The sequence below is a fragment of the Sycon ciliatum genome, chromosome 13 (genome assembly GCF_964019385.1).
Source record: "Sycon ciliatum chromosome 13, ocSycCili1.1, whole genome shotgun sequence".
Classification (NCBI taxonomy): Eukaryota; Metazoa; Porifera; class Calcarea; order Leucosolenida; family Sycettidae; genus Sycon; species Sycon ciliatum.
In genome coordinates, this window is record NC_088655.1 from 18,718,744 (window position 1) to 18,731,737 (window position 12,994).

Genomic DNA, 12,994 nt, shown 5'->3' on the forward strand with positions numbered 1-12,994 from the left:
AAGAATGACAAGTATGAAAATGAAACTACTTGACATAGGTTGACTTGGTTGATATACCGGCGGTAGGTTGTTTGTATCGATTGCTAGTTGCCAGTCCTTCCCTTGGTTTTAGATTTTGTCAGCACCCGGTATTGTTTTGGGAGGCTTTGCTCTGAACATTGATCAAGTACTGCAGCAGTATGTAGCAACTCAAAACGGATAGTGCACGCTTCAGAAGGGACTGCTACTTCCATAAAATATTATTACATGCACCAGTGCAGTAGCAGTGAAGTGTGATTTTACTTTGCTCGAGCGCTCGGCGTGTGGATGAAAGCCTGGCTTGTTTATCTAGTAGCAACGCCAGACTCTGCGTGTCACCTTCAGGAGTAACCTAACTAGGCTGTCTGTTTTGCACCGTCTAGGCACACGGTGGCCCCCACATAATAACATGTGGTGATGTTCGACGCTTGCGACGCCGGTTTGGACACTCCAATTCCAATTCTCCAATACACGTTTGGGTACTTCTATTAGGGATTCGAGTTGACACCCGAAAGTCCGTAATTCGACCAAAGAAGAATTCCTCGCCGAGCTCACTACACTAGGGTTCGAAGCCAAAGTTTCAAACAATCGTGATCGATATGAAGTCCAGACTGGCTTGCATACTGCTGCTAGTCGCCATAAGTGCTAATTTTGTCGTGGCTGGCCCAATACTCCGCCGAATGATTGGGCCATGCGACGAAGACAATGCACACGGCAACAGTGGAACTCTTGCGGCACGGCTCCGGCCATGCAACTACACCACTGCCGATTTCGTCGTGGGTGGCTTCGTCTACGTGCAAGGCGTGTGGAACGATGAGGAGGAGGGATGTGAGCTCCTTCCCGGATCGGCTTCGTTTCAAATCCCTGAATCGGCACGCTGGGGTGTGGAACTAGCGCAGGCAGAGCTGGGCAAAACTCTAACAGTGGGATATGACTTTAAGGCGACTTGTAACCGAATGCCAGAGCGAGTCATCAAAGAGCAAACTTTAGAGTACGTCCACCGCTTGGCCGGACTGGCCACGGGTACGTGCGAAGAGCAGTCAGCGGCAAGATCAGAGGCGAAAGCTGGACCGTCTGGTGACGGAGTGCTGCGGCGAACTCACCCGCCCGTGTCTGCCATGCTGGGCCCACCCAGTAGCAAGCTCAGCATATCGGCTGCACGTCTAGTATCACTGTTTTCTCTGCCTATGGTCAGCTACTCAGCCACAGCAGTAGAGCTGAGTAACAAATGCTATTACCCGTATTTCCTGCGGGTGGTTCCCCCGGACTCGGAACAGGCCAGCATCATAGCGGAGTTCGCCAAGCAGCAGCGCTGGAAGAGTATACTGCTAATACATTCGCGGGACCTTTACGCAGAGCGCCTGGCGAGCGACTTCCGCACGGCAGCGGACGAGCGGGATCTGTGCGTTGTCGGGACTGTGGTTCTCAGTGCGGTGCCAGACTTGGAGACGCTCACCGCTATCGCGGCGCTGCTTGAGCGGGGGCAAGAGTACCGAAACGTCAGCTCCACTGCCACAGTGGTCCTGATCGCAGCGCAGCGCAGCACAGCCGCTTTGTACTTCAACGCCGTGTTGGGCCGTCCGGAGCTGACGACGAACAAGACGACCTTTCTGGCACCGGACAGCTGGGCCTTCGCTGCGGACCTCATACCCGATGCACTCCTGAATGATCTGCGCGGCATGATAGGATTTGCACCAAACGTACGCCACGGCACACGCATCACAGAACACATGCTCTCCATCAATCCTGCGAGTAGCCCCAATCCGTTCGTGAGGCCGGTGTGGGAGGTGATGTTCAACTGCTCCGTCGAGGAGGATATTGCCGGAGGACAAACAGAGTGCGTGGATAGCCAGCTGATCCTTGACGTGACGCTTGCCCTGAATGGCAAGGTGGCACCTGCCTTCGACGCAGCGCAAGCAATCGCCTATGCCATCAACGCCACCGTGGCACAAGAATGTGCCGATGCGAACGGCAAGGAATGTTCCCAGGCGGATTTACGCCGGACGATACGTAAATTGAGGCACAGGCAACTGGACGGGCCGAAGCTTCTGGCGCAGCTCGTAGCGCAACCGGTGCGCAGCCTCCTAGACGGAGTCGAGACCCGCTTCGACCCATCCACCGGGGATCCAACGCAGGTCCCGTACACAATAGGCAACCTGCAGCTGTTCCCGGGCGATGACGTGGGAAACGGTAGCCGTGCGTTGGTGCCTCGCTACGTTGAAGTCGGCTCAGCTCACGCAGTGCACAGCCATAAAGGCGAAACGGAGTTTAATTGTCATGACGATGAGGTGCTGGAAGTGGAAATGCTGGACGTTCGCGTGAACATCACCAGCGCAATTATTTGGAACAACGGCAGCACAATACCGCCCCAGTCCATCTGTAGCCATCCGTGCCATCCCGGCTATCGGATCCGCCACATGCTGGATGCTCAGGGAAGGCCGTCGAAGTGCTGCTTCGATTGCCTGCCCTGCGCTGGTCAACGCTATTCGCGTGCAGGCGACCAAGCATGCCGGGAATGCGAGCCCGAGGCGTACGCCAACGCAGAGCACACCGCGTGCGTGCCCGTCGAAGTCGACTACATCGGCAAGAGAGGGATCGCGTACGGCGTGCTAGTTCTCTGTGCATGCGTAACGGTATCCGCCATTGTGTATACTCTCCTGCTTCTGTTTAACAGCTCTCTGAAGTGGTCCATCGAGAAGCCGCTGATAGCAATAACTTCAACCGCTGTAGCCTTTTCTCAGCTTGTGTTCATACCATGGCTGATGAAGCCGACGGATACGATCTGCTCCATCCTGTCCATCGGCCCAGCGGCTCTGTTCAGTGTTGCCATGGCACCGATGGTGGTCATTGCCACGCACCAGTCTCGCTTGCCGCGTAAACTCATGCGCGGCAACACCTTAGCAACGTCGATCGATAACTCCAGCGAGCAGCAGCAGTCCGTAAGCGGGTCGACCGGTGGTCCAAGGCACAGCGTACTGCAGGACGAGGATACCGTGCGGGTGTCCGGTTCGTGGTTGCCTAAGCGACCCAGCGGCATGGCGTTCCTAGCTCCTGAGCACGCCAGCCACAGTGCACTGGAGAGCGGCTTCAGTGGCGACGTGGTGGCGATCAGCCTCCCCGATCTCAGGCACGCCTCCGAGGCAGTTGCCACGTTAACGCAGAAGCACTCTGGCGGCTCCGGCACTCTACACAGTCTGAAGAGCGCGGCCAAGTCGCACATGTCGGCCAAGAAGTCACCACTGCTCACCGATCGTACACGCCGACGTCTGCACAGGGGCCGTCGCAAGGCCAAGCGAGTGCTCGGCACGCTGAAGTCTCGCGTGGTCTGCTCAGTCCTGCTCTGCCTCTCCGTGATCGCCATCCTGGCCTCGTCGCACATCATCGCTCCCGTACGACGACAGACGGCCGTAGAGCCACACACTAGCGTCTCCCTGGTCTGTGGCGTTCACAACACGTCCATACGCATTGGTTACGCGAGCTACCTCGCATTCGCGCTTTGGATCATCGCGCTGGACTCTCACACCGTCTACCTGGATCGGACCAAGCGACGGCGATGCTCAGCTCGGACACGGCTCGCCTCCTTGCGCCGCACATACACGTGCGCCGTGATCATCTTCGGCTTTACGCTCTCCGTCGGCATCTACTTCATGGTGAGCGACATCGTGCTGTCGATGATCTCGTTCCCGCTCGGCTTCTTCCTCTACTCACTCTCCATCTCGGCCATGTACCTGCTGCCGCTGTTCCGCGACGCCACGAAATCGGCCGAGCGCGGTGACAGCACTGCGGCCGGTGTGCGTTCCACTGCCAGTGCCAGCGTGCAGCTCAAGCCCAGGGAAGACGAGCACTTTCACCTCGGCGGCCACTCCCAACGGGCGGAGGTGGGCAAAATGGCCGATCCGGAGCAGGAAATCAACGTGAGTACATTTACAAGCATGCACTGGAAAGAACCTATTCATATGCAATGCAGTGGATTTACAGGAGGGGCATTCTCCAGTGTGAGAGAGACCGTTCCCATGGAAATTTGATTTTCCCGATATAATAAATTTTGTTAAAAGTCAGTCGAAATATTTCGACAAGAGCAATAACATGCATGCAGAGTCCTCTAAAATAGCACACTTAAATAGTACAAATTAATACCGTAGGGTATCCAGAAGTGACACAGGAGGGAGAACGAGGGGAGTGGGGAAAACAAGAGAGAGAACGAGATAGAGATAGATAGAGAGATAGATAGATAGATAGAGAGAGAGAGAGAGAGAGAGAGAGAGAGAGAGAGAGAGAGAGAGAGAGAGAGAGAGAGAGAGAGAAAGAAAGAAAGAGAGAGAAAGAGAGAGAGAGAGAGAGAGAGAACTCATGGCTTTTGAAAGGGGTTTGAAACTGTTACTTGCCCATGGCGCTTGCTTAGCTAGCCAGAGTCCCATGCTTGGTCGTTTACAATCAACTTTTTTTTACCAGATCTATTACTGTACTCTCTGTAGGGTGCTGTACAAGGCAAGAGTTTAGATGCAAACGCGACATATCCATTCCATCACTTTTCAGATCATCATCGTCATCATAATTAGAATGACCAAAATGGACTATTTTTTGTGTGAAGTATGCATCTACATCCGTAATTGGCCACCATTTTTATTAATATAGTTCTTGTGAGATTTTGAATGTGAGATTTTGACTGGAAGTGCCGCTAGCCCCATTTAAAGGGGAAGTCCGGTGAAAAATTTAAATTTCAGGGGCGGTAGAGTTTCGGGCGCTGAGTCGAATGGTGTTGGTCCCACGTGTCTCCGACAAAGCGTTCTCGAGATATTTCCGTTTGAAAAACTGAGTTTCGGGGGCTGCACCATGACATCATGGGGCTGCGCCACACCCTCTGCAACGTCATAGCGTGCAGCTAGGTCAAAAGGAGTGCGTGAAAGCAATAGTGTCAGTGCTATTTCAAATGATTTGGCGACTGATATTAGGTGGTGCAAGCGACCCGAAGACCTGTTACTCCTTGTGAGAGTGAGGATGCAGCCATGGCTGACCTTCATGACTTCGGTCTGGGGCTGAGAACCTCGGTATTCAGCTGAAGAAATGGCCGCGCGGGCCGGTCAAGAGTGAGCGCTACTGAGTTTCCGACTGATGAAGAAGCAGTAGCTATTGCAGACGAGGCTGATGTAATTATCAGATCGCTGGAGAGCAGGGTCGCCAAAATGGAGAAGAGTGATGCGAGTGCTCTAAATGTTGTTCCATACCGATTAGATTCGCTTAGACTCCAGTAGCCTGCCACATGGTGATGTTTTGGTGCGAACTTGGAATATTTCGGACTACTCAATTGGAGAACAGTGCAGGCTCTTTGAACCACGGGCACGACTCTTCGCTCGCAACGCTATGGAATCTGAAAGTTCTAGGTCCGGGAGCTGTTCGCTGTTTTGTCACTTGTCACGGTTGTGCACTCATCGTTGTAGCATAAAAATAATGAGGCGGGTGCGGAAAACTAAAATTTTCTTTCTCAAAGCACAACCACCGGCAGCGGCAAGGAGAAACGCACGTTCTCTGACTACATGACTCTACAATACGACCGATCCGAGTGTAGTACATGACAAGTCCGTGTGTTGACTAGTTTTCTGAGTCTTGTGTCAGTTGTGACTCGAGTCTTGTTGTACAATACTAGTACTAGCCCAGCACGGCAGTGCGCGAGTAGTTCCGTCTGTGATGAGTTGTGTTGACTGCACTATACTAGTTACTACAGCTAGATAACACACTGCACGCACTGCATGCACGCAGCGCAGAGCCCCGCGTAGAGGCTGACGGAAAAGTCCAACTCGGAAACGGCTAAAATACGGTATAACCTCCAAGTTTACCGAGCTGAAAATCACAGGGTACGTAGTGTTTGTAACACTGAATCGAATGGTCTTGGTCCGAAGAAGCTGCAACAAACGGTTCCCCAATCGAACGCGCTCCGAATATGGCCATTTTGTACACAACTAGATGGTGTGGCTACCTGGCTGCACGCTGTGACGTCATCACCTGGATCTGGGTGATGCGCGGTCAAATTCGCACATGTTCGATTGGGCGTATCTGACGAACCATAAGCCGCAGCCTCCTCGGACAAAGACCATTCGACTCAGCGACCCGAACTCTACGGACTGTGAAATTTAAATTGTTCACCGGACTTCCCCTTTAATCGACATAGTGTTCACTGCACATTGAGACCAATGTATTCATAACAATGAAAAGGACGAACGGCGCACTCGTTCTAAACACACATCAAGGAAAAGTTGATGGGTTAGGAGAGGACCTAAACCATCCACTTTCCCTCTTAATGTGTGTGTTTAGAATGAGTGCACAGTTCATCCTGTTCATTGCTATAATTAAACTGCTGTCTCCACGTAGGTTACACAAGTATTCTGTTCTCTTTTTTTCTTGCATGGTATCTTCTCTGCACTGAATGGAAGGCTCTTGACTTCATTCACATGACAGCATTTTCAACAACAGCAGGAGATCCCAGCCAAAGTGAGAGCCCACAGAGCTTCAGCCTTGCAGGAGAGATACCACACGTGCCACAACCAGATGTGAGTGGCTTAATAGTCTTTCATGATACTAGGTGTGTGTGTGTATGTGTGTGTGTTCGTGTGTGTGTGTGTGTGTGTGTGTGTGTGTGTGTTCGTGTGTGTGTGTTTGTATGTGTGTATGTGTGTGCGCGTGCATGTATGTGTGTGTGCGCGTACATGTATGTGTGTGCATGTGTGTGTGTGTGTGTATGTGTGTGTGTTCGTGTGTGTGTGTGTGTGTGTGTGTGTGTGTGTGCGTGTGTGTGTGTGTGTGTGTGTGTGTGTGTGTTCGTGTGTGTGTGTTTGTATGATTGCGGGTTCGATTCCCGACGATTATGGTCACACACGTCTTTCTTCTCTTTCTCAGACTCTTCCTGACTTTTCTTTCATTCTCCTGGGTGGTTACCAACAGCCAGTGCATGCCGGAGTATGTGGTGTGATGTGTGTGCGGGAAAAAAAAGAAAAAAAATGAAAAAAAAATGAAAAAAGACCAAAAAAAGGGATTCACTGGCCAGAAAATGTCACTCCAAATAGCTGTATGGTGTAGACCAGGCTGAATAGTGACGGTCAATTCTTCAGCCTCGCAAGCTGTTGAATGGTGTAATCCCAGCACAAGTTGCTATGGCTTCTGCCGTAGCATTGCTATCATCGCCTCCGGCGATGGGCGTCAAAGGTCAAAGGTGTTTGTATGTGTGTATGTGTGTGCGCGTGCATGTATGTGTGTGTGCGCGTACATGTATGTGTGTGCGTGTGTGTGTGTGTTTGTATGTGCGTGTGTGTTCGCATGCGTGCATATGTGTGTGTGTGTGTGTGTGTGTGTGTGTGTGTGTGTGTGTGTGTGTGTGTGTGTGTGTGTGTGTGTGTGTGTGTGTGTGTGTGAGTGAGTGTGTGAGGAACTGTTGAGCTTTCTATCCATGTTCAACTCTCGACTCTGTAATACGTACTTCAAGAAAAAGGACATTCATAAAGTTACGTGCCAGCACCCACGTTCACAGCACTGGCACTGTATTGATTATGTGATCACCCGGCAGCGGGATTTTCAGCGCTGTACAGATTGCCGTGTGTACCGGTCTGCTGAGTGTGGGACCGATCACAAACTTGTTGGGCTAACGCTGTCACTTGTTTGCCGCCGGCGTTTCTACCCGCCAAAGAGCAAGGCCCCTGATCGCCGTCGCTTTGATGTATCCCAGCTCGGACCTGCTGACCCAACTGCATCAGAGGATGATGATTTAGTAAGGCAAGCAACTGTGGCGGAGTGGTACCATACCTCATCCGACTGTCTGCAAGACGCTGCACCAGGGACCTCAGTTCAGGATCAATGGAGTTCACTACGGGACGCCACAGTTAAAGCAGCTACCTCTGTCCTAGGCAAGAGTCGCCGTCGTCAGCCAGATTGGTTCTCAGCCAGTTCCGCCACTCTCGAGCCTCTCCTTGCACATCGTAACACTCTATTCCAGAAATCTTTAGCAGATCCATCACCTCTGGTCCGGCAAGAGTTTGTCCGCGCGCGCTCAGCTGCAAGGGATGCTGTACGCAGTGCTAAGGAGGACTGGTTCCGTAAGACTGCGTCTGATGCCGAATCTAGGAAGTTTGGGTGTAAGGCTGTGTGGAACAGCATCCGGGATCTACAGACTGCCCGGCGCGGATTGATTCCCACTAAGTCGTGCCTGATCAAACAGACTGATGGCTCACCATGCTCGTCCGTTGAGGCACAGCAGAACCGCTGGTCTGAACATTTCGAAAAGCTGCTGAACCTTCCAAGCGGCTTTGTCCGATCTGAAATTGACATGGTCCAGCAGCGCAACATCATGGAACACTTGGCCACCCCACCCACTGCTGAAGAGGCCCAGCGCTGCCTTCGCTATCTTACGAACGGGAAAGCTGCTGGAAGCTCCGGCATTCTACCGGAAATGGTCAAATACAACTGCGACCTATTCTATGCCAATCTGTTTAAGCTCATTACCGCGGTTTGGGAGGAGGGCGTAGTACCGCAAGATTGGGTGAATGCTGAGATAATACCGATACCCAAGAAGGGTGACCTCACTAGCTGCGACAACTGACGTGGCATCGCACTCCTCGACGTCATTGGCAAGCTGTTCGGACGCCTGCTGCAAAACCGATTGCAGAAAGTCGCCGAAAGTGTGCTGCCTGAATCACAGTGTGGTTTCCGGAAAGGTCGCTCCTGCACGGACATGACGTTTGTTGTTCGCCAGGTTGTGGAGAAGTGTCACGAGCACCAATCCAAGGGATTCCTGGTGTTTGTCGATTTGAGGAAGGCATACGATTCTGTTCCGCGTGCTGCACTGTGGATTGTCCTGCTGAAGCTGGGAGTCCCGGAGCAACTGGTCAGCCTTCTGAAGTCTTTTCACGACAACATGACAGCCACGATCATCGTTAATGGTTCCCCCACTGAAGGCTTCCCAGTGTGCAACGGATTGCGCCAAGGGTGTACAATGGCACCAGTCCTTTTCAACTTGTTTGCTGGTGCAGTGATGGAACGTTGGTGCGCACGCGTCCAAGAGCGTGGAGTGTCTGGTTTTCCACTCCGTACCTGTGCCGATGGTCAGCTTTTCAAGAGATCTAAGCGTGGTAATGATATGGTCATCACAGATGGTGAGTTTGCTGATGATGCAGCCTTGTTTGCACCCAGCCACTCGGATGCTCAGCGTATGCTTGAGATATTTGCGGAGGTCAGTGGAGCATTCGGGCTGTCTCTCAACATGGCAAAGACAGTGTTCATGGCTGTTGGGCATCAGATCAACGACAGTGACCGTACCCCGCTAAGCGTACAAGGCAACGCCATCCAGCATGTCAGCCAGTTCACATATCTCGGCTCAGTGGTAACACCAGACGGACGATGCCACACCGATGTGTCCAACCGCATAGCTGCTGCATCTAAGGCCTTAGGCAGCCTCTACTCGTCAGTTTTTCGGAACACTTCACTAACATCCAAGACGAAACAACACACGTACACATGCTGTGTGTTGTCGGTGCTGTTGTACGGGGCTGAGAACTGGACACTGTTGCGTGCCGACATACGTCGCCTTGAACAATTCCACAACCGCTGCGTTCGTGTCATTCTCGGCATCTCGCGTTCCAAACAGTGGGAGGCCCACCTGTCATCTGCCTCGCTGCATAGAATGTGCGCTACAGAGCCAGTTGCTGACATGGTTGCCCGTCGACAGTTGCAGTGGCTTGGCCACATTGCCAGGATGGACGACCACCGGCTTCCAAAGGCAGTGTTGTTCTCGTGGCTCCATACTCCACGCCCTGCTTATGGCCCCAGGCGTCGATGACGTGATGTGGTACGCGATGACCTCAAGGCGTTCGGTCTATACACCGGTTGGTACGACCTCGCAGCTGAACGTGGCGAGTGGATCCAGTCCATCTCGGATGCTATTGTTGCACGGCGCTTACGCCTTGAAACGACAGCCAAGTCAGTGTGTTGTGCGATCTGTGAGCGACTCTTCGCCAGTGAAAGCGGACTTCGGCGGCACAAATGCAGGGAAGAGCGACTGAAGCCGATCCATGAACAGGCCGGTGCTGTGTTGTGCGAAACGTGCCATCGTTGGTTTGCTAGCCCAGGTGGATTTGCTGTGCACAGCTGCTCTCCCAGTCTTGGTGACGCTCCAGTTCCAGAGATTGTTGCACCTCGCCCACCTGATTGCAGCCAATGTCATTACCACTGCCACACCTGTGACCGCTGTTTCCGGAGCAAAGCTGGGCACCGCTGGCACAACTGCAACTCCAACCGCAGAACATGCAGCTCTGGCTCCGAGCGCCGCACCATCCCATGCCCGACCTGCTCTCGGAAGTTCACACGTCTCCAGTACCTGGCTCAACACAAATGCAAGAAGTAACTCTGCCCTCCTTGCCTCTTTGAGGCACTGCATCACCTTTAGGTGGCAGTTTCAAGGTTTCAAGGTGTGTGTGTGTGTGTGTGTGTGTGTGTGTGTGTGTGTGTGTGTGTGTGTGTGTGTGTGTGTGTGTGTGTGTGTGTGTGTGTGTGTGTGAGTGAGTTTGTGTGTGTGTATGCACATGCATGTACCCCTGTGTGTACACACGTTCAGGTATGTCGGTGCAGTCACTCCAACACTTGGCAGTATTGTGGTAGGACAAGTTCAGGAATTTGTTTTATTAAAGCCTTGTTCCTACTCGTACCGCATTTTCAGGAGTATAAGCCGTACTTTGAACAGTCAAAATTCACCCCCAAAGAAGGAGAGGGTGCGGCTTATACTCGTACGATCAAATTAACGGTGACAAATAGAATAAATGTCTAGTAAAGAAAAAAGAACCGAGAAACTACAAGTTGCACTATAATATCCACTAACACCACCAGTTACTAAACAATCAGCTCATGCGATAACATTGCACGACAGTGACCGAATAGATGCCTGTATTTCGTGGCAAAAGAGGGGGGGGGGGGGTTGCGGCTTATACTCCGAAAAATACGGGTATATGCGATTATGGTGTCCCTATGCTATCTTGAGCAGGCTTCTTCCTGCCTCTGCTTCACTGCTCGTCTCCAGATTGCAATTATTGTCACAACGCCTGCGGGACAGCAGCATCACACCGATTACCAGGACGTCACCGGCGAGGAAGAGGAGAACCTGACTGTGTTTGGCGGCGCCCTGGAGCTCGAGTGCATGACCCCCAGTGACCGCACTAGCGGCTTCAGCGGAGATAATGATGACTTGCAGGAAACCGGCACGGCTGCTGAAGCCGAGAGCAGTTCTGGCGACAGCGTGGCGACCTGTTGACGTGATGCGAAGGGAACAGGTGATCTTCCCGGCGTGAATACAAACAGGAATAGTATAGTATCATACGTTGGGTATCTTTGTCTGGGTACCATGACATCACTGGACATTATCATGACACACATGGACACACCGTATCTGCCAACCGTTGCAAACCCGAGATCGGGACAATGACATACCTAGGCATGCCATACCAATGCATGCCATATCTCCATACCTAGGCATGCCATACCTAGGCATGCTATACCTAGGCATGCCATACCTAGGCATGCCATACCAAGGCATGCCATATCTCCATACCTAGGCATGCCATACCTAGGCATGCTATACCTAGGCATGCCATACCTTGGCATGCCATACTTAGGCATGCCATATCTCCATACCTAGGCATACCCTGTGAAGCACTTGACACATGCACGTTTAGGTGCCTAGTACCACCCTGGATACCGGGACGGTTGCGGCCACATCGGGGAGGGTGGCAGGTGTAGTCAACCATGGTATACACGTACTGGTACAAACAGTAAAACCTGGTGTAAGCAACCTCTGTGTTTACCGACCACCTGCATGCTCTTAACAACCGTTTTCTCTTGCACGGACAGTTCTACACAGACTCTGTGGGACCTGGTTCTAAAGACCACCTCGCTTTAATGACCGCTTTTGCTTGCACCGTGGGGTGGTCGCTTAAACCAGGTTTTACTGTATGACACCTTACTGAGTCTGTGCATATTGATGAAATCATCTAAGAGAAGATAATAGTCGTAAAATGGCAAAGGATAAGCTCAGTTGTGCACTCATAACTACAGCAAAAGTTTTTAAATAAAGAGTCAAGTTCCATAACGTTTTCTCGTGACTTTCATCTGTTGAACGCCAGTGGAATTTGATCCGTGGACTGGATTAGTGGAATTGATGAAATCACTGGATATTATAGGACTGTTCCTGTCCTTCAGCCAGAGGCTATGTCTGCGTTGGGTTGCTCAGGGCATGCTCAGGGCATGCTCAGGACCACGGCTGCGGAGTAAAGCTGTGCATGTTCGTGCATTCATTGGAGTGAGGGTTTCTTAGGCTGTTGGAACAGGGCTGTAGCACTAGGATTTCAGTAGGTGCGCAAATAATAGGGTACTGGACCAGGAGTGCTATAAATAAAGTATGAGTGACGGAGACATCAGACTTTTTTTTTTTTTTTTTTTTTTTACTAAGTACACAACCTACTCGTCAGAAGGGGAGAAGACAACAGAGTATTTTTTTTATTTTTTTTTATTTTTATTGAAAAACCACAAACCTTCAGACATGTGAATGTGCACATGATATACAGTGTACATACGTATGTATCGAGAAGGCAGCACGGAAACGGCAGTGGTGGTGAGGCCTGGGCAGGTCGTCCGACCGTGGGTCTCGGAGTCAACACTGGGCAGACGCACCGGGGGGGGGGGGGGGGGGTAGCTTAGGAGATAAGGGATGAAGCCAGCATGATCATAGTATGTAATGCATATGCAGAAGTAATAATGATGTTAATCTTAAAAACAATAGTGCGGTGGACCTGCGCAGAGGAAAGGCATCATGGACATGATCTACGTGTATAATATAATAATAATATTATAAGTGAGCTAGGGCACATCATACACACACATATGCGCATGTTCAAATAGGAGATCAACCTGATAGGGCGTTCGCCGGCGTTGGGTAATCTTGAAATAA

At 51.6% G+C, this 12,994-nt stretch overlaps 1 protein-coding gene across 1 annotated transcript; it reads left to right on the forward strand.

The window, feature by feature from the left end:
• LOC135829826 (uncharacterized) lies at positions 1 to 12,000 on the forward strand. The gene is made up of 3 exons (XM_065342216.1): positions 1 to 3,932; positions 6,447 to 6,563; positions 11,072 to 12,000. The coding sequence occupies exons 1-3, from the start codon at positions 618 to 620 to the stop codon at positions 11,300 to 11,302; spliced, it is 3,663 nt and encodes a 1,220-aa protein (XP_065198288.1). The 5' UTR covers positions 1 to 617; the 3' UTR covers positions 11,303 to 12,000.
• The last annotated feature ends 994 nt before the right edge of the window (positions 12,001 to 12,994 follow it).